Below are 20,475 nucleotides of genomic sequence, written 5' to 3'. Positions count from 1 at the left end.
CACTCACCCTATGATTCCCTAATACATAGAATATATGGCCCAGGAGTACAAGGGAACAGGCTGTTAACCGGTTCAAATCTTCTGCATTTGACATTTTCAGGGTTTCTCGTAAAAATCGCCTACAAAAGTAAAAACAAGAGAAAAGAGAAAACCATCTTAAAACGTATCCTTATGGAGAAAACAAAAAATGGGCCTAAAACCATTGTAAACCAAAACTACGGTAAAGATTAACTTTGATCTACAACTATATTACTATCGACAAATTCAGTAACATAAAATTGTCAATTTTAAATTATATTCATTTGCCAGTCTTGATGATATACAGAATCAAAAAAAACATCATTTTTTTTTTTGCAAAGAGCAGGAGGTAATAATAGCTAATAATAGTCTACATTTATATATCATTTATGACATGCCAGGGATTGTGTTAAATACTTTAAAATTATTACCTCATTTGATACTCTCAACAACTCTACAAAATAGGTGCTATTATCCCCATTTTATAGATAAGGGAACTAAGGCAAACAAGTCAAGTAACTTGCCCAAGGTCACACGGTATCTGTGGCTACATTTGAACTTAGGACTTCTGGACTCCACACCTGGCACTCTATGAGATAAAGTTAAATCATCTAGTATAATTTTTCACCTAATGCAATAATCCCTTTCATAATGCTCCCAACAGATGCTCCCACACCCAACCTCTAGTGCTAACAAGTTGCCAACAACAAAAAGTCTTCCTTTTCATAGTTAGATTGCTCTAGTTTAAAGCTCTATATAATAGAACAAAATCTAATAAATGTGAGCAAAAGTATTATTATTTCTTTCTTATAGGTCAGGTAACTGGAGCTCAGAGATATTAAATAATTTTCTTAAGATTGTACAGATCATAATAGTAGGGTCAAACCTTTGACTCCAACTGCAGGGCTCTTTGCTCTACATTATATATTTGCCTTCAGAACAGCCCCCTCAAAAGCATTTCCAACAAACTCCTCCTGTCTCACACTACTGTACATATACTCTAGTAATCTAGATCAGTCTGTGCCAGTCGAACAAGTTAGTATCTATTACAAGTGACAAATCTGCTTTTGTCTGCTTTCTAATCCTAGTCTCTGTACAGACCATTGCTCTGACATGACTCCCTTTTGCCCAACTAAAACAAAAATCAAAGACTTGCATCTTTACAGCCTTCTGGTTACCCCAGTTATCCAAGCAGCCTGGAGGAAATGTAATTGGTCATGTATATGAGACCTATTTCTTTTCCTTTGTGTTTGTTCTATGTTCCAGCTGACCCGTTCCCTATTACCTCCAACTCCTCCAATGGACTTTTAACTCCTACAAAGAAAAGAATGAGCTGTGGAATAAGAAGTCCAAGTCTGTAGTCCCAATTAGTGAGTAAAAACTACAGTGGATATTTATATAGTGCTTCAGTTATAGTCTTTTTGTTTATTAGTTCATATCCTTAAAACAACATTACAAAGCAGGTGGCACAGGAATTACCATTCCCCATTCATTAACTGGGAAATTGAGGATTGGAGAGGCCAAGTATCTTGGTTAAAGTTGAAAGGTAAATTAGTGGCAAAGCAGCAACTCAAACTCTTAACCTCTCTGAGCCTTGAAATATCCTATGCAAATTTAATAATATGATAATTTTTATTTCTATCTCCCTATACTATCTACTACATTGCTACGCCCACAAAAGAGGTAAACAACTTTTATTAACTTGATAAATGTACCAGGAGGATCTTGGAAGGGGGATGGGAATGATCTTGGTCTGAATATCTGAAGGACTCTATTTTGGAAGGAGTAGATTAGGACCAATCTAAAGAACCTCTTAATAACTAGAGCTGTCCAACAATAGAAGGGATTAAATACCCATCAGACATTTAGAATTGGATGTTTTGTAGGCACCATAAACCCAACCTGTCTGAAACAGAGCTCACTATGTCTAGACCCAAAGCCACTTACCTCTCTTTCCCACTTTCCTATTATTACTGAAGGCATGCACAGCCATCTTTCTACTCACCTAGTTTTGAACTCTTACTGTTATCCTCTTCTCTGTACTCATTCATCTCATATATCTAATCAGTTGCCAAGTTTTATTTCTATCTTTATAATATTTCTTACATATGTATTCCCCATGTCCTCCCCATTCACGCAGCCACCACCTCAATAGCCTCTGAATTTGATCTCCTTGCTTTACATCTCTCTCCATGTCGATCCATTCTCCTCTCAGTTGACAAAGTTATTTTCTTAAAGTGTAGGTCTGCTCATCTCACTCTCCTAATAAATAAATTCCAGTAGTCCCATATTATCTCTAAGATCAAATATAAATTCCTGTTTGCCATTTAAAGTTCTTCACAACTTGGCCTCCTTACACTTTTGCAATCTTCTTCAATTAATTAATCAACTAGTATTTATTAAGTGCCTATATTTCAGGCATTATACTAGACAACAGATACATAAAGACTAAAACAATCACTTTTCTCAAGGGGCATATATTCTATCTGGAGAGACAATAAGTACATGTAAAAGTGTATACTGAATAAATACAAAGAGAATAAACACAGTGTAGTAGTTGGGGGTGGGGTGGGAAGAGGAAACAGGAAAGGCTTCATGATGGTACTTGAATTGCTTCTTGAAGGAAGAGAATAATTCTGTGAGATGGAGGTAAGGAAGAAGTACATTTGAAGAACAGGGAGATAGCTAGCAAGCACAAAAACACAGAAATGAGAGATGCAGTGCTCTGTTAGCCTTAAGATGCTACAGAACTGCAAGTGATTCCTCTCCCATTTTTGTTCCAATCCCAGGGGCAGAAAATAACAGCAACACTTGGCCATTACTGGATTGAGGATTGGAGAGGCCAAGTACCTTGGTTAAGGTTAAAAGGAAGAGAAAGATGGTCAGGGATGGCTGGATTTTAGAGTGCATCAAGAGGAATTGTACACAAGGCTAAAAAGAAAGGTGGGGCTAGGTTGTCAGGGGCTTTAAAAGCTAAAGAGTAGAGTTTGGGGTGCCTAGGTGGCACAGTAAATAGAGTACTGGCCCTGGAGTCAGGAGGACCTGAGTTCAAATCTGGCCTCAGGCACTTAACACAAAAACTAGTCTTGTGACCTTGGGCAAGTCACTTAACCCCAACTGCCCTCCGAAAAGCCAAAAAAACAAAAAAAGATCGAAGAGACATTAGGAAGCCATTGGAGTTTATGATTTGGGGAGTGACGTGGTCAGATCTTCAATGTAGGAAATCACTTTGGCAGCTGTGTGTTAAAGATGAACTGTAGTACAGAGAGGCTTGAGGGAAGGAGACCAATTAAGAGGCTACTGTAATAGTTCAAGTCAAGAGGTGCTAAGAGCCTGAACTAAGGTGGTGGCTATTTGAGTAGAAAGAATGGATCAGATGTGAAAAATAGTTGTGGAGGTAGAAATAGTAAAATTTGACTGGATTCATGAGGTAAAGGAGAGTAAGGAATCAAGGATAATGCCTAGGTGACTAGAGCCTGGCACCTTCAAGAGAAATAGCATGGATTTTTTTTCTTTTTTTTTTTGGAGGGAAATTGGGGTTAAGTAACTTGCCCAAGGTTACATGGCTAGGTTTTTATTTGTGTGTGTTAAGTGTCTGAGGCCGAATCCAAACTCAGGTTCTCCTGACTCCAGGGCCGGCACTCTACTCACTGCACCACCTAGCTGCTCCGCAATAGCATGGATTTTGAGGAAAGGTAATGATTTCTGTTTTGAACATGATGAGCTTGAGATACTTCCAGGACAGCCACTTTAAAATGTCCAAAAGGCACCTGGAGATGTGGGACTGGATGTATAGATCTGGGAATTATCTATATAGAGATGATAAATTAATCCAAAGGAGCTGACGAGTTTACCGAAAGAGACAAAGTACAAAGACAGAAGAGGGCCTAGGGACTTTGTGCTTTGGGGCACAGCTATAGATAGGTAGTGCAATATGGATGATAAACCAGCAAAAGAAAACTGAGAAAAGAGTCAGACAGATAGGAGAAGAAACCCAAAGAATGTGGTCAACAGTGTCACGCATAGCAGAAAATCCAAGAGGACTGAGAAAGGACCATCATGTCTAGAAATTAAGAAGTCTCTAGTCATTTTGGAGTGAGCAATTTCAGTTGAGCGATGAAGTCTAAACACGTCATTCTTATACATCAGCTCCTCTTTGTGTAGCGTATGCTTAAGTCAGCCTGATCTGCCTGATATTCTTTGCACACGATGCTCTTTCTCTGCACCTTTACATTTGTTGTCATTCTCTCTCCTCATCTCTACCACCTGGAATCTACGGATTCCTTCAATACTCAGCTCTAATGCTCCAATCCTCAACCTTCTGCTGGAGGCCTGCCCTGGTCTCTCTAGCTGCTGGTGCATTCCCATCCAAGGTTATCTTTTTTTTGCTTATTTAAGCCTTGTGTACATCTATAAATGTACATGTTACTTCCCTGCTATAATGTAAGCTCCACAATGACAGAGACTATTTCACTTTTGTCTTTGTAGCCTGAGTATTTAGTATAGCACCTGGAATCTGATACTTAAAGTAACATTTGTTGAGTAACATGGGAGATAATGAGCCTCCTGGCACTAGAAGTGCTCAAGCAAAAGGTGGAAGACAGCTTATTGGGCGTTCTTGCTTCAGGAACAGAGGAGGTTTTACTAGATTAAGTCTAAAGGGCCCTTCCAGTTCCAAGATACTATGATTTTATTTTTTTCAGAAACTGCCAAATTTCTTTTTCAAAACCACCTGGGAGACATTTTAAACAACTATCAGAGAAAAGCTGAATGTGAAAGGAAAGTGGAGCATTTATCTATCCCTTTTACTTTAATCAAGGTTGAGCTCTTGGGGAAACAGTTATTTGGTTCTATCTGACAGAGACTCAGATTTCTAAGATTCCACATTTCTGCTCCACACATTATCTTCAAAAAAGCCCTTTGGAGACAGAAATGATCTCATACTCACTTTGCTTCATTGTATCTTCCCTGAAAGAAAGAGAAGAGTCCTCGGATGTAGAAAGCAGCAGCCCTCAGGCAGTGAGAACTGTAGGGAAGGCAAAAAATTGAACTCATTTTTTAAACAGAATACATGAAAATAAAAATGGGATTATACTGAATGGTTGTTTCTTTTTCTCAAAATACAAATTTCTTTTTTTGGCATTCAAGGCCCTCTATAATCTGGTATCTCTTTACCATTCCAGGCTTATTTCCCAACACTTCCCTCCTTAAATACAATCTTCAACCAAGCTGGACTAGCTGACCATCTTCCATTTGTACCCTCATCTGTCTTATCAGTGTATTGTTTTCATGTTGTTCCCAGGAAATACAATGTTCTCTGCTTTTCTAACTGTACTCCTACCTATATATGTCAAGACTCAGCTCAACTGCCATTTTTTTACATCAAGCCATCCTTGACTCCTTCATTTACAAATCATCTTTTCCCTCTCAGTTGTCACAAACAACTTTCCACCTCTCATGTACTTATCAGGTATTACAAACCTGAATCAGCTACTATAAACCTGTAACAAATTGAGGGTTACATTCCACATTAGTTCCCTAAGTATGATGACTGTGTCTTAATTAAACTTTCAACTCCCCCCAGTATGAACACATAGCTGCAAAGACAGAAGGTACATAGCTGCAAAGACAGAAGGTACTTAATTAGTATCTACTGAATTAAACTGAACTTTGTTATGTAAAGCAAATTTTAAAGTGAATAGCAAGTCCCTCTCATGGTTCTACAGCAAGGTGGTTTACTGTAAAATTCACCAAAAAATGATGTCTTTTCCCTCAACTCTTACAACAATCTTTTCCCAAACTGTACTTTTTGTGTGCTAGCAACTAGAAAAAAATTACAGTTGCACTTACAAGAAAATGCAACACTCACCCTGTTAAACAACTCTGAAATCAAGTCAACATGTCTAGGGTCATTTATGTGTTTGATTGCTTGCCTCAAAAGCATGTTATAAAAGCCCTTGGATTATTCAATTTGTTATCTAGAAATATTACCTTACAGGAAAGTTGTGGTCTGGATTTATTCTTTCCAATAAATTGTACAGCTAGAAGCAAAAATCAGAAACATCATTAAAATCTATAGCAGCAGTTTCCACTGTGGCCCCTGTGTGTGCTACACCCTCCAAGTAATGCCTGGATTTTCTGAGTATGGTTGACAGTGTGGTGCAATCATGGCAGAAGTCCATGGCTGCTTATGACTCTACATAACCAAATAATCTAATGGAAGATTATTGGGATATTAGTGGGATGCAAATAGGGTCTGCTCAAGCAACAAGGTCTATGGTCATGGTGGGCCACAGGCTAAGCAGCTATTTATGTTGTATTCTTTATAGTCAGTCTGTTGTCCCGGCAATCACATTTTCAGAATACAATTTGAGTAATGATTAGAATTTATTAGATGCAAAGGACAGCTTACAGTTGTGAATGTATTTATACCTTTGGGTCTAGAGTAATAACATGAACTTTCCAGAGCCATGAGCTACTTAGCTGATATTCTATAAGAATATGGATAAAGAAATAATGGATTTAAATTCTTAGGTTATATACCCTTGCTATAAAATACCTTCCTAGAAATTTTCTGCTAATTCTTCAAGGTCCAGTTTAAATTTGACCTCCTTTAGAAATCCTTCCCTAACACAGTCCACTTGACCTTGCCAGAAATAATCTCTCCTGCTTCTTAACTTCTTATCAACTTTATCTCTTTCTGAATTTTCACATTTCCCCTCTATTGTAGTTATTTGTGTAGGTGTCTTGTTCCAACACTAGATTATAAACTTCTGGAAGGTAGGCACTATTCCTTTTTTATCTTTGTATTTCTCAGGCAGTGTGGCCTGGGATACCGCAAAGAGAGGCCTTCAATAAATATTGATGTAGTAAATCAAAGTATTGTTAAAATTGTGATACTCTATGGTACTATTAATTTTTAAGTCATTTTTATAGTGATGTATTTTTATAATTAAGAAATTTTAAAAATCCAAAGTAGAAACTTTGTTTTATGTGATTCTATCAATAAAGCTTTTACTAAACAGCTGATTCTTTCCCCTGGTACAAAGAAATATGTCTGTAGATATCTCACTACAATTTCTGATAAAGTGGTAGAGGATGTTGGGACACAAGGGCTAAGAAACAGAAGTTCAAATGTGAGGATCTACAAAATAATGAACAATCAGAAAGAGAAGTATTGCTGCCATTACAAAGAAGATTTTTGTTTTTTACTAGACTCATGATTTCATCAATGGAGGGAGCTCTTGGTGAGGAATTCCTCATATCAGTTCAAGTGAGAACCTGCTCTGCAGTTTATCATAATAAAAAGTTGCTTGGGGCATTGAAAGGTTAAGTGACTTGTCCAGGATAACACAGCTAGTATGTAGAAGGAGCAGGACTTGAACCCAGGTCTTCCTAACTCTAATGTCGACTTTTTATTCACTATACCAGTTTGCCTTTGTCTTAAAAATGTCATATTACTCCTATACAGAAATAAGTTCAAGGATTCCCTATTATCTATAGGATAAAGCTTGACTTACAATGCTTCTCATTACTGGGTCCTAAACAATTTGCTCCTATTTCCTCTGGCTAACCTGGGCAGCCTCTTTCTCTTTGACCACTTGAGGAGCATTTGGCTCTCTAGACTCTGGCTTGTTCTACTCCTCCGGTAGTAACAGTACTTCCTACTTCTGGGGTGCTTTAGAATTTCCAAAGTGCTTTCCTCACAATGCTGAGAACTGGCAAGGCAGGTAAGATTATTTCTATTTTTCAAGATGAGAAAGCTGACACTCAGAGAGGTGATTTCCATGGTCATTGATATTTTAGCCTTCTGATTCCGAAGTCAATAACTGGAATACTTTTTGTTGTTGCTGTCTACTCCAATTTTATCCACTCTCTAAGGGTCTCTTTCATGAAGCTTTGCCTGACTATTCTCATCCACTCTGATCTTTCTCTTGTGCTTTCACAACCGCTATCTTGTATGGGTCCTCACAACCACCCTAAAAGGGAGCTAAGGCAGAGAGTATTATTCCTATTTTAAACATGAGGGAACTGAGGCTTAGAGAGAGAAAGTGACTTTGACCTTTTTCAAAAAGAACAGGACAGGGAAATGAGGGGGTGGGAAGAAATGTCCTTGTATATATGTAGAAGACATGAAGAAAATTAGGAAGGAAAAGAAGCAAGCATGATGGAGAGTATCTGGTTGACAATCCGTGGGCATGTAAACAGAAGCAATACTGACATTAGGGTATACTACAGACAACCACAGAATGAGGAAATAAATGTAGAATTTGGGAAATAGGTAACAATCTTGGCATGGCAACATTATATAGTTGTTATGGGGGATGTCATGTATTTGGGCATTTAGATTGATCACTATTCCTCTGCCAGTGTAACACTTAACAATTCTTTGACTTACTTTAATGATAATTTCATCCCTAAAAGGCAAAGGAACCAGCTAGGGAAATTGCTATTTTGGATCTGATAAGATCCAAATAAGAAAGAACTGGCTGCTGGGAAGGAAATGACAGGGATTCTGCAAGGAAATAACTTCTCTATTTTGGGATTTATAATAGAAAAAGAGAAAAGCTGGGTAGAATCTGACATGGAGCCTAGTTTTTTTTGAGCCTAGGTTTTAGATGAGCAGATTTCAAATAAGAGAAAGGATTCATAGAATTTGATGGCCTAAAATTTTTTAGTGGAAAGTCAATCAGAGAGACGGACACAAAAGAGGAAGAATTCTAATGGAGAGGAAAAGGATAAACTTGTCTATGTGAATGCTGAGGAATTTCATCAACTAATTTGAATATTAAAAAGCCATGTAAAGGAAATGCCAAGGAGAGGTCATGTATTATGAAAACATGTTAAGTTATATAAAAAAACTTGAATGAAATATAAATGTTTAACCTGAGGAAAAGAAAAAATATGATTGCCTTGACTTCAAATCTTTGAAAACAGGATTAGACTTGTTTTGTTTGGCTCAATGGAGAGTACTAGGAAAAATGGGTAGAAGTTGCAGAGAGGCAAATTTAGATTTAATGTAAAGTAAAACTTCCATAAAATTAGAGCTATCCTAAAGTGGAAAGAACTACCCTGAAGTCTTCCAGCAAAGGATGGATGACTATATGTTGAATGTATGGCAGCCCCAAATCCAAGAATCAGATTAAAATGTAACTGGGAAATATTTAACAAAATAAAAAAAAATTCAACACAACACAGACAATGTTAATTTGTGGTTTTCTAAGTCAGTATATTGCCGGCAGGGATCCATTTCTATTTGAGTTTGACAGCACTGGTGTAAAGAGATCCTTATTCAGGTACAATTTAAATTATATGTCCTTTGAGGTACCTTACAACTCAAATTCTGAGACTGATATTTCCATTTATCCATATTAAATTTAATTTGACCAGATTTACCTTAACATTGTTAATATTGTTAAGTAACAACTGTCTTCTGGTATGTTAGCTCTCTCTCTAGAATTGAGCTTTTTAAGCTAGATTTTAACAAGAGTATTTTATAAAAGTTTTCAAGCTACACTTGTGGAAATACCAGAGGGACATGAGTCAATAGTACAATTGGATGGAGTCTAAACTGGAGGAGGAAGAACGTTCTAAGTAACTGTGGACAGTCAGAGAAAAAGGCTGGAGCCTAGAGACGGAGTGTCTTGTTTGTGTTCCATGTGTTTCATGAAAAAGACACTCCATCACTTGGTTCCAAATATTTTCTCTGCCTGTCCCCCAAACCTGGAATGTTCTCTACCCTCATCTTCACCTCTTGGTTTCCTTCAAGTCCCAACTAAAATCCTGCCTTCTACAGGAAGCTTCCTCTAATCCCTCTTAATTCTAGTACCTTCCCCCTTATTATTTCCTATTTATTCTGTATGTATCTTGTTTGTACATATTTACTTGCTTGTTGTGTCTTCCTGGGACTGTTTTTTGCCTTTCTTTGACCCCCAATTCTTAGCACAGTGCCTGACATCTACTAGGGCTGAATGAATGCTTACTGAGTGATCAAAAATGAAATCATTAATAGTTCAATGATAACTTGAATTCTGACAATTGTATCAGACCCCAAAGTCATTAAAAATGGTGGTAGGACTCAAATTCAGGTCTTCTGACTACAAGCCTTGTGCCATTTATTACTTGTGTGATTTTGGGTAAGTCACTGCCCTTCTGGGTTTCAATTTCCTCATCAGTAAAACGAGAATGTTGCTATAGATCAGGGGTTCAATCTTAACCTTTTTTTTTTGACCCCTTTGCCAATGTGGTGAAGCCTACAGACCACTACTCAGAATGTTTTAAAATGTATAAAATAAAATACAAAAGATTTCAAAGGAAGTCAATTATACTGAAATAGTTATGAAAATACAAGAGAAAAATAAGTTAATGGACCCCAGGTTAAGAACATCTGCATGATGATCTCTAAAGTTCTCTCTAGCTCTAAGTCTATGATCTTCTGCTGCTTTACTATACTAGAACACTATCCCATCATTACACTATCAAGTTATTTAAAGATAATTAAGACAAAAGTTTAGAAAAGGCATGTCACCTACCTCTTGGTGTCTATTGCCTTCTCGGATGTACACACTGGCGAGGTTTGTCACAATAAATGCCCACAACTCCTGATGAGTGGTAAGCTACAACAGGAAATGACAAATGAACAACAGTAAAAATAGAAGTAACACCACATTCCCATTTGTTAAATACACATCCCAAGCTATCTGGACCAGTGAATTGTGATACCATACTGGATAACTTAATGACATACTTCTACATCTTCCCCAATTTCCCCTAGAATGTAATATCAAGCTAGTTTTTATTCTTTTTTTAATTTTTCAAATGCTTTATTAACTTCTGATTTACATCATTCATTTCAGCCAGATTTTGAGTGACAAATTTTTCCCCTGTTTTTCCCCTACTCACCACCCCAAAATAGCAGTCCCACAGGATATCCCCTCCTCCAATCTGCTCTCTCCCCTATCTTCTCTCATGCCCCCTTCAACTTTTCCAGTAGGGCATGGTGGATCTCTATGCCCCAATGCCTGTATATCTTATTTCCCAATTACATGTAAAATACAATAATTGTATTTATGTATTTTAAAGCATTTGATTTTAAAACTTTGAATTCCAGATTCATTCCTTTCCTCCCTTGTCACCCACCCTTACTGGGAAGATAAGCAATTCAGTATAGGTTGTACATGTGTAGCTATGCAAAACATTACCATAGTAGATATACTGTAAAAGAATGACTATATTTCTCTCCCTCCTATCCTACCTCCCACTTGTTCTATTCTCTACTTTGATCCTGTCCCTTTTCAAAAGTGGGTGCTTCCAATTTCCCTCCCCACCAAGCCTGCCCTCCCTTCCATCATCCCCCCTCTCATCCTCTTCCCCCCTACTCTCTTGCAGGGTGAGATACCCTATTTAGTGTGTATGTCATTCCCTCCCTGAGCCAGATTCAATTGAGAGTAAGCTTTTGCCTTTTTGCCTTCCTGTTCCCAAGCTAGTTTTTAAAGAGAAGGTAGAAAAGTTAGACATTAAAGATAAGTTAAAATAATTTTACTCTTAGCACTGAAGAAATGTGCGAACCCTAGTGACAAAGCTAGAAACATTTAGAGTATCACACAACTAGAGATGGAAGGACCTCCATCCTGGGAATAAAATAATAACAGTTTATATTTACATGGGCTATAGAGACTCATAGTACATTCCCTGGAAGAGAAATATATACATATTTGAGGCCACTCCAGGGAAATGCATAGCCACAGTGACTGAAACAGCTGAGCAATGGACAAGGTTCTGCAAGTGGAGGAATTTTGGACAAAGTCTACTGAAGGAAAAAGGAGAATTGCTAGACAGACTTGGTTCTGGACCAAACAGAGGAATTTCAGAACTAAGTAGGATACAGCAAGGGACAGAGCCATAAGGAGAAGGAGCAAATCCAGATATCCACTTGTACTAAACCAAGAACCACAATCTAATCCCATAATTCAAAATGTTGATAGGCTATTTCCACTTGGACCTCCCATTACTGTGTCAAACTTAGCTGTCACACCTGTACTGTAGTCATCAACTTCCTCTATCTCCATTCCCCACCCCCACCACTCCCCACCCCGAATCTTGAATTCTGCCACAGGGAGCCTGGGTTCTCAAAGGTGAGCTCTCACCTTATCTTACACAGAACCAGGCCTCCATATCACTTGCTGGTCATTTCCAAACCATGCCACCTCAAGTGTGTCACCCCCCTCCCCACTTTCTAGCTCTTCTTCATAGGTTTTCTTCTCCCATTCAAATACAAGTTCTTTGATGGTAAGGACTGTCCTGCTTGCTTGTACTTGTATGCCTAGTACTTAATACAGTGTCCAGCACATAGCAGGCATTTAATAAATGTTTTACTATTTATTCATACATGGCTTTTACATTACTTTATTCAAACCCCAAAATCTAAGGTAGATAATGCAAGTATTATTATGTAATATCAGAGAATAGCATTTCAGGATTTAATTTATCTCAAGATCATATATCTAATAAATCTATGACTTCTGACCTGAAATCTTACATGTTCTTCTACTATACCATGCCACTTAAAATACAATTCTGAGCCACAATCCTAATCTGGCTTCCACCTTAATTTAGAAGAGCTATACAAAATCGGTTTAACCCTGGGAATGGAGCAGTAATCTGTGAATAAAAAGACTAATATGCTCGTATTGACAACCTGGCTGGGGAGTGGGTGAGGGTGGAGGTGGGGAAGTTTGCTCATCTCTAGTCAATCAAAATCAGTTACTTTTCTTTGAAATAATAACAATTATGTCTAATACATTTATAGTGCTTCAAAGGTTTATAAAGTATTTCCCTTACAACATTACTGTGATGTAGGCAATGTAAATATTATCAGCCTCATTTTAAGTATTAATAAATTGAGGCCTGGGAAGTTGTGACATGTTTTAATATAAAAAATCTAGTAAATATCAGAGGTGGGACTTCAACCTGGGTCTCCAGATTGTAAGTTAGATTGTTCTCCATTATAATTTATTGCCTCTAAATGTTCTCTGGTATTTAGCCCTTTAGTGTTATCTTATGGGCTGGTTCTATTTGGGGTAGATAACCCCACTATCAAAGTGGTATGCTGATAGTGCTATGGTAATTGGAGGAGACTATTTTATAAAGTTAAAATGGAGATGTTAATTCTTTTTGAGAAATCTATCTCCCCCAACTTAAAGAGTAATAGCAAAGTTAAAACCTTACCCGTAATGCAGTAGTGAACTGAGCTTCTGCATTATCCATGCAGTTAACAGAAATACAGTACAAACCCTGAAAAGAAGAAAGGGTGGGGGAAAGAGGGAATACTGAAATGTCACTGTATCCACAGAGCTTCCTGAAAGAATGATGATTAGCCTGCTCTATTGCATGAAATTGGGAAAGAACAAAACCCAACAGGGTAAAGAGAGGGAGGCAACTTCTGCTCTGGTTAGAAATGAAGGAGTATTGTTTAAGTTCTAGAAGCCACATTTTAGGAGGGACATTATCAAGCTGCAGTGTTCCCAAAGGACCAGACTGATAAAGGGTCTCAAAAGCATCCAATATATGAACTGGTTAGATGGCTGGAGATGTTTAGTCTGGAAAAGTATCTTTAACTACATGAAGGGCTAGCATATAGAAGAATCAGACTTATTTTGCTTTAGGCAGGAAGGCAACAAATATTTATTTTAAGTGCTTGCTATGTTTTAGGCACTGTGCAAAGCACTGGGAATTCAAGGGGGCAGAACTAGGATTAACAGGGAGATTTTATTTGAATATTTTTAAAAGATGATAATAATTGGAGTTTCATAAAAGTAGAAAGGGCTGCCTTGAAGAAGTGAGTTCCCTAATACTGAAGATCTTGAAGTTGAGGTGAGATGACCAGCTTTCAAAGATGTTACAGGTGATTCATGAAACACATGTTCTAGATGGGAATTCACCTAAATGACCTCTGACAACCTAAAGGTTTTATGACAAAGTCCTAAGCTGGATACCCAAAACATCCCTTGGGTTGACAAGTTGCTCTAGATCTCATAAACACAATTATGTATTCTAGCTATTCTATCTTTCTCTAAAGTAACCACTTCATGTAACATTCAGCCTACGTTAAATCACCAGCTCTGAAGTAGCTGGATCTACACACATACTGTGTCACTGGGTGATAACTAACTGTACCTTCACACTGTCTGAGCTACATACTGCATCTTAATTAAATTATAAAGTAGCAAGTTAGAATGATCTTAGTAAGTTATAGTACATTTTAACTTTCTCTGAATGGAAAAGAAAATTAATAAACTTCTTTCCAAATTTTAAATAATGATCTTGGCTCCTTTACCTCACTGACTACTGAAAATACCTCTATGTTCAATATCAAGCTATTTAGAAGCACAGATTGTTAGGATTGGAAGGAACCATATTACTCCAAGGAATGATAACAAAGGCCATAGGAGGTGAGAGTCAGAAGGGACCTCAGAGATGAGCTAGTCAAATCCACTTATTTTTCAAATGAGAACATTGAAGCTCAGAGAGGGGAAGAAACTTGCCCAAAGTCACACATGTGGTCAGAACTTCATGTAGAATCTAAATATAACACCTACCCCAGAGGTCCTTCTACAATATCAGTTGTCTCTAATCAAGGAGAACTAAATTTCCCACGCAGAATTAAGATTCTTCTAGAAACTCACAAGGATTTAATAGACATTTAAGGCTTTACCTTACACTTTTAACTTCATACTCACTAATAAAGTATGTAACTGGGCAGCATGATTAGAAAATAGCCTTGGAGACTGCTGGCACAGCTGACAGACTTGTGAGATCTGTTAAAGGGGGGGAAAAACATTTTCATTACAGTATGCTAAACTTCCTCTTTAAAAGGCCAAACTAGAGACAGAATTAGCTCAACAGAAGCTAATTTTTATTGTTAATATTATTATAAATAATAATAATAATAGTACTATTTGCCTCAATCCTCTAAAAGATCTGAGATTTTATTCTTGTGGACATTCTTTCCCTTGGGACATACAATTGTAACTCTTTAAGCCTTTTTAGATGGTTTAATTAGCTACCGTGGCCAAAGAAATTCATTATCTAGTGGCCACTTTTTCGGTGTAAACTTGGTTACGCTAGGCCCTGAACAACAATTAAGCGGCTGGTTTTGCTAGTATACACTATGAGAGCCTAAGGTTACCATAGGAGTGGGACTTCAGAGGAAAAAAAATCTCATTTGTACAACATTCTATAGTTCACAAAATGACTCCCTCACATTAACCCTCAAGGTAGCTAGTACAAGAGTCACTTCATTTTATATAATAGAACTCATGTTCAGAAAGCATCAGGACTAAAATCTAGGTACTCTGACTTCAGGGCCAGTGAACTCAACTTCACCATTTGGTTTCTCCAAAAATTCCAGAGTGTATAGAGATTAAAGTTTAGGCCCTATAGTCCACTCTAATCATAAGAGAGCAAGACATAAGGAACGACCTTCTGTTTCAGTCAAAGTTCAGACCCTGAACTAAATATCAGTAATTGAAGTAACAATGGTTGAATTCTTGCTAGATACTAAAAATTTTACTTGTAGCCTTTCCTAACATTAGAGGAATTAAAGCTAGACGACATGCTCTACCATTTACTTCTATGATATATGCAATTTTGTAACTCCAAATTAAATTTCTTGACAAATGAAAATAATTATGTTTCATTAATACTTTAAGACCATTATGCCAATACAAAATTCCTATAAATGTGCATGCTAATAATTTAACATTCATATACATACATATAATAGTTTACAAAGAAAAATTTTTACATCTAAACTCATGCAGTCCTCACAATTCTGAGATGGCAGTGCAAGTATTATTATCAGGGAAATTATGTTACTTCTCTGAGGTCACATGTCTAATAAATGGCAGTAAGGCCTTAAACCTTGGTCTTCTGATTCTAAGTTCAGTGTTCTTTCCATTGGGATATAAACACAACTAAGTATGACTCCAGATGGAAATTTGCTTTATTTCTAGATTTATAAATACTTAAGTGTGTAGGCAAATGATGCAATTAGACATGTCAAACTTACCTCCTGCAGGGCAGTGGCCTTGTGTCCTGTGACAAGTCGGCACATGATTATGTGTTCCAGCAATATCACTTGGAAAGATGACAAGATAGGACTGCAGTCTAACACTAAACAGAATCAAGGAAATTTAGACAATAAGAAGTATACAAGAAGCATGAAAACCAAAAACCCCACCAAAAACTTCCCAAACTTAGGGAAAGTGTGCCAGAAGTCAATGTGCTTGCATGGTACCATTAGAGGGAACTGCTGCAACAATGATTTTCACTCAGATGGTTTCTGCACCTGACACCAAATATTCTACATACAAAGAGTATCAGAGCCAGAAAACCCTAGAGATAATTTAGTAGAAACCTCTAATTTTACAGAAGAGAATAATTAGGTCCAAAGAGGGGAAATGACTGACTTAAAAGTCATATTAGTGGCTGCTAGTGGCAGGGCCAAGATTAGACTCAAAGGCTAGTGTTTTGTTAGATCACATTGTCTTTTATCTTACTTACTTTTTAACTTTTCTAGTTGCATGAGTGCTTTGTCTGTGTACTTCTGTGCTTTCTCCAAGTAGCCTGCTTGCATAGAATGCATTACTGTCACCTGGCATGGAAAACAGTATTTAGAAAAACACAACACACATCAAACCTTTAAAAGATATATTCCAACAATTTGAATAGAAAGCATTTATAGCACTCTAATGAGAGCTTTATAGAAGCACAGAATTTTAGAGATTTAAAGGTTGTTCAATATCATTTTATTTAGTTAAGGAAACTGAGCCCAGGGAAGTTAAATGACTTGACCAAGATCACGGGAATTTAGTGGCAGACCTCAGACTAAAACCCATGCCTTCCCCCCAAGTTGTTTTGATGATTATTGCTTGGAAGTATAGTTTGAAATCTGGTATTGCTAGACTCTCTTCCTTCCCAGATTTTTTAATGAATTCCTATGAAATTCTATACCTTATATTCCTTCAGATGAATTTTGTTATTTTTTATTCTAATTCTAGAAAGTAATTTTTTTGTAGTTTGATTGGTATGGCACTGAATAATGAATAAGTACAGTAATTTAGGTAGTATTGTCATTTTTTTTTTTGCTTTTTGGAGGGGCAATAAGGGTTAAGTGACTTGCCCAAGGTCACACAGATAGTAAGTGTTAAGTGTCTGAGTTCAGATTTGAACTCAGGTCTTCCTGACTCCGGAGCCAGGAAACTCTAGAGATAATTTAGTAGAAACATCTAATTTTAGATAATGCAGAAACCTCTATTCACTGCGCCACCTAGACGCCCCAAGTATCGTCATTTTTATCACATTGGTTCTGCCTACCCATGAGCAATTAACACTACCCCCAATTGCTTAAATCTGTCTTTATTAATGCAATTCAATTTTTCATTATGCCATGGTGCCCCTCTCAAGAAGAACAGTAACTAAACAATCAAAATACCATATTCCTTGAACCATGTCATATTGCAGAAAAGTCTGTCATTCCACATTTTATATAAGGCAGGATAAGGATAAGCCTTGCCTTAATATAGACTACTGAAATTAAAATAGTTGATTTTACATACAACCCTGTGCATACACACAATTGAGTTCTGTTCACTAGAATGTTTCCTGACTCTCAAGAAGTATGCTTACTTCAAAAGGACCCATCATCTTTTTTTTTTAACTGACTAATATTTTAATACTTCAGGCCAAGACTAAGCCCCTCCTTTTAACTGAAGATGGTTAAAGTTACATAATTAAATAATTTTAGGGTTTAGGCATGAGATCCCTACATTAAGATTATAATATATAGGGGCGACTAGGTGGCGCAGTGAGTAAAGTGCTGGCCCCAGAGTCAGGAGGACCGGAGTTCAGTTCTGGCCTGAGACACTTAACACCCACACAAAAACACTAGCCGTGTAACCTTGGGCAAGTTACTTAACCCCAGTTGCCCTCCAAAAGGCAAAAAAAAAAAAAAGATTACAATATATATGACTGTCTACAGGAACTACAAGTTTTTTTTAAAGAGCTTATTTTTTAATTATTATTTTAGTTTTCAACATTCACTTTTAGAAGATTTTAAGTTCTGTATTTTTTTCTCCCTCTCTTCTCTTCCCCCTCCCCAAAATAGCAAGCAATCTGATATAGTTTATACATGCACAATCATATTAAACATATTTCCACGTTAATCATGTTATAAAAGAAGAATCAGAACAAAAAGGAAAATAATGAGGGGAAAAAAAAACAAAAAAGAGAAAATGGCATGCTTTGATCTGCATTCAGATTCCATAGTTCTTTCTGTGGACTGGAATTGTCTTAGATCACTGCTCTGCTGAGAAGAGCTAAGTCTATCAAAGTTGGTCATTGCACAATGTTGCTGTTATTGTATATAGTGTTCTCTTGGTCCTGCTCACTTCATTCTGCGTCAGTTCATATGTCTTTCCAGGTTTTTCTGAAAACCACCTGCTCATCATTTCTTTTTTTTAAAAAATTAATTAATTTTTTGTTTTCAACATTTGCTTTTTTAAGATTTTGAATTCTAAATTATCTCCCCTCCCCAAGACATCATGCAATCTGATATAGGCTATACATGTACAACATATTAAACGTACTTCCACATTAGTCATGTTGTGAAGGAAGAACAACAGGGGAAAACCATGAGAAAAACAAAAACAAAATAAAAAAGAGAAAATAGTATGCTTCAATCTGCATTCAGACTGCATAGCTCTTTCTCTGTATGTGGATAGCCATTTCTATCACAAGTCTTGGAATTGTCTTAGATCACTTCATTGCTGAGAGCTAAGTCTATCAAAGTCAGTCATCCCACAATGCTTCTGTTACTGTGTATAATGTTCTCCTGGTTCTACTCACTTCACTCAGTACCAGTTCATTCAAGGTTTTTCTGAAATCCGCCTGCTCAATCATTTTTATAGAACAATAGTATTCCACTGCATTCAAATACCACAACTTGTTCAGTCATTCCTCAAATGATGGGCACCCCCTCAATTTCCAATTCTTTGCCACTACAAAAAGAACTGTTATAAAGATTTTTGGACATGTGGGTCCTTTCCCCTTTTTTAATGATCTCTTTGAGATACAGACCTAGTAGTGGTATTGTTGGGTCAAAGGGTATTCACAGTTTTATAGCTTTTTGTACCAAGTTTCAAATTGTTCTCCAGAATGGTGGAATCTACCAACAATGCATTAATGTTTCAATTTTCTCACATCTTCTCCAACTTTTATCATTTTCCTGTTTGTCATGTTAGCCTGATAGGTGTGAAGTGGTACCTCAGAGTTGTTTTAATGTGCATTTCTCTGATCAATAGTGATTTAGCTGCTCATCATTTTTTATAGCACAATAGTATTCCAGTATATTCATATACCACAAATTAGAACCCATCACCTCAGAAAGACTGTCACTTCACTCTTATGTTTGTTCTAATGGAACACAAAGTCCTTCCCATTGTTATAATGATCTCAATTATCAGATGAGAAATAACTATACTAATACTTGCCCTGTAACTCACATGCATGGATTTCCTTGTTTCTCTGTCCCAAATCTAGGCAACTTTATGAATGTGAAAATGGCTTATATACTAATGTGATTTGAATGCCAGGCTGAGTTTTCAGAGGGGAGAGCTACATACATTTGGCCAGAACACAAAAGAAAAGCTTTATGCTGTGATAACAGTAGAAAGAGCAAGCTACTCACCAAGTAGACCAATACACACATGTGTTCTTTGGGCAACCAATGAAAAAGGTCAGCAGGATTGCTGGGTAGAATTTCATCATCATGAAGAGTAGAAATAGTTTGAATACACTGCTGAAGCTGCTTTAGACATGGCTTCACGCTTTTCACCTGTAGGAAGTTAATTCACATCAAGCAGCAGTTCAATGTGTTGAGAAGAATACAATGGAGATCACTTTAAATCTGTTCCACTGAACCACTCGTGAAGTCTAAACCCAGATTAAAACATGACCACAAGGACTGGAATGTATCATGGCATCTTGCTCCTAGAATCTGATCTGTGAGACCTTTATGCATTCTTTCTCATCTATGAATCTGATAAATTCTAGTAGCTGGGATCACCCCCAACCTCCAGCCCCAGAAACCTTAGGGCTTGCCACCCTCTTTCAAAGTACCAAGTAGTCTTTTAAATAGTATTCACACACTCCTTTTCACTTTTTTGTGCTGAAAAGCCATGGCTAAGGTTAGCAAGGAACCTATTAAAATAAATCAACAAACATATGCAAATGCTAAGAGTTAATGAACAGTCTAAGGTAATTAAAGCAGAATCCAGAGGCCAGTTATAATTCATTCCCCTCTTGGCTATGCTTCTAACTTTCTGAACTTTGCCACCACATAGCCATGTGGGTACTGCACCATTCCCAGCTTTTCGGCTCCCTTTTATGTATCGTCTT

General features: G+C 37.1%; 1 protein-coding gene across 1 annotated transcript in view; it reads right to left on the bottom strand.

Annotated features, from left to right (window-relative positions):
* MAU2 (MAU2 sister chromatid cohesion factor) overlaps window positions 1-20,475 on the bottom strand; it is a 93,162-nt gene that overhangs the window by 29,001 nt on the left and 43,686 nt on the right. The window contains exons 8-16 of the mRNA XM_069086908.1: window positions 19,766-19,912; window positions 16,582-16,672; window positions 16,088-16,191; window positions 14,757-14,834; window positions 13,246-13,311; window positions 10,551-10,634; window positions 6,010-6,059; window positions 4,967-5,044; window positions 8-119 (exon numbers count right to left, since the gene is read on the bottom strand). Of these exons, the coding sequence (XP_068943009.1) occupies window positions 8-119; window positions 4,967-5,044; window positions 6,010-6,059; window positions 10,551-10,634; window positions 13,246-13,311; window positions 14,757-14,834; window positions 16,088-16,191; window positions 16,582-16,672; window positions 19,766-19,912 (810 nt within the window). The remainder of the gene's footprint in view (window positions 1-7; window positions 120-4,966; window positions 5,045-6,009; window positions 6,060-10,550; window positions 10,635-13,245; window positions 13,312-14,756; window positions 14,835-16,087; window positions 16,192-16,581; window positions 16,673-19,765; window positions 19,913-20,475) is intronic.

This window comes from Petaurus breviceps, unplaced genomic scaffold (genome assembly GCF_028583685.1).
Source record: "Petaurus breviceps papuanus isolate PSGF00001 unplaced genomic scaffold, PetGlider_PUasm1.0 180, whole genome shotgun sequence".
Taxonomy (NCBI): Eukaryota; Metazoa; Chordata; class Mammalia; order Diprotodontia; family Petauridae; genus Petaurus; species Petaurus breviceps.
The sequence above is the reverse complement of the archived record's forward strand: the minus strand, read 5'-3'. Positions and strand labels throughout refer to the sequence as shown.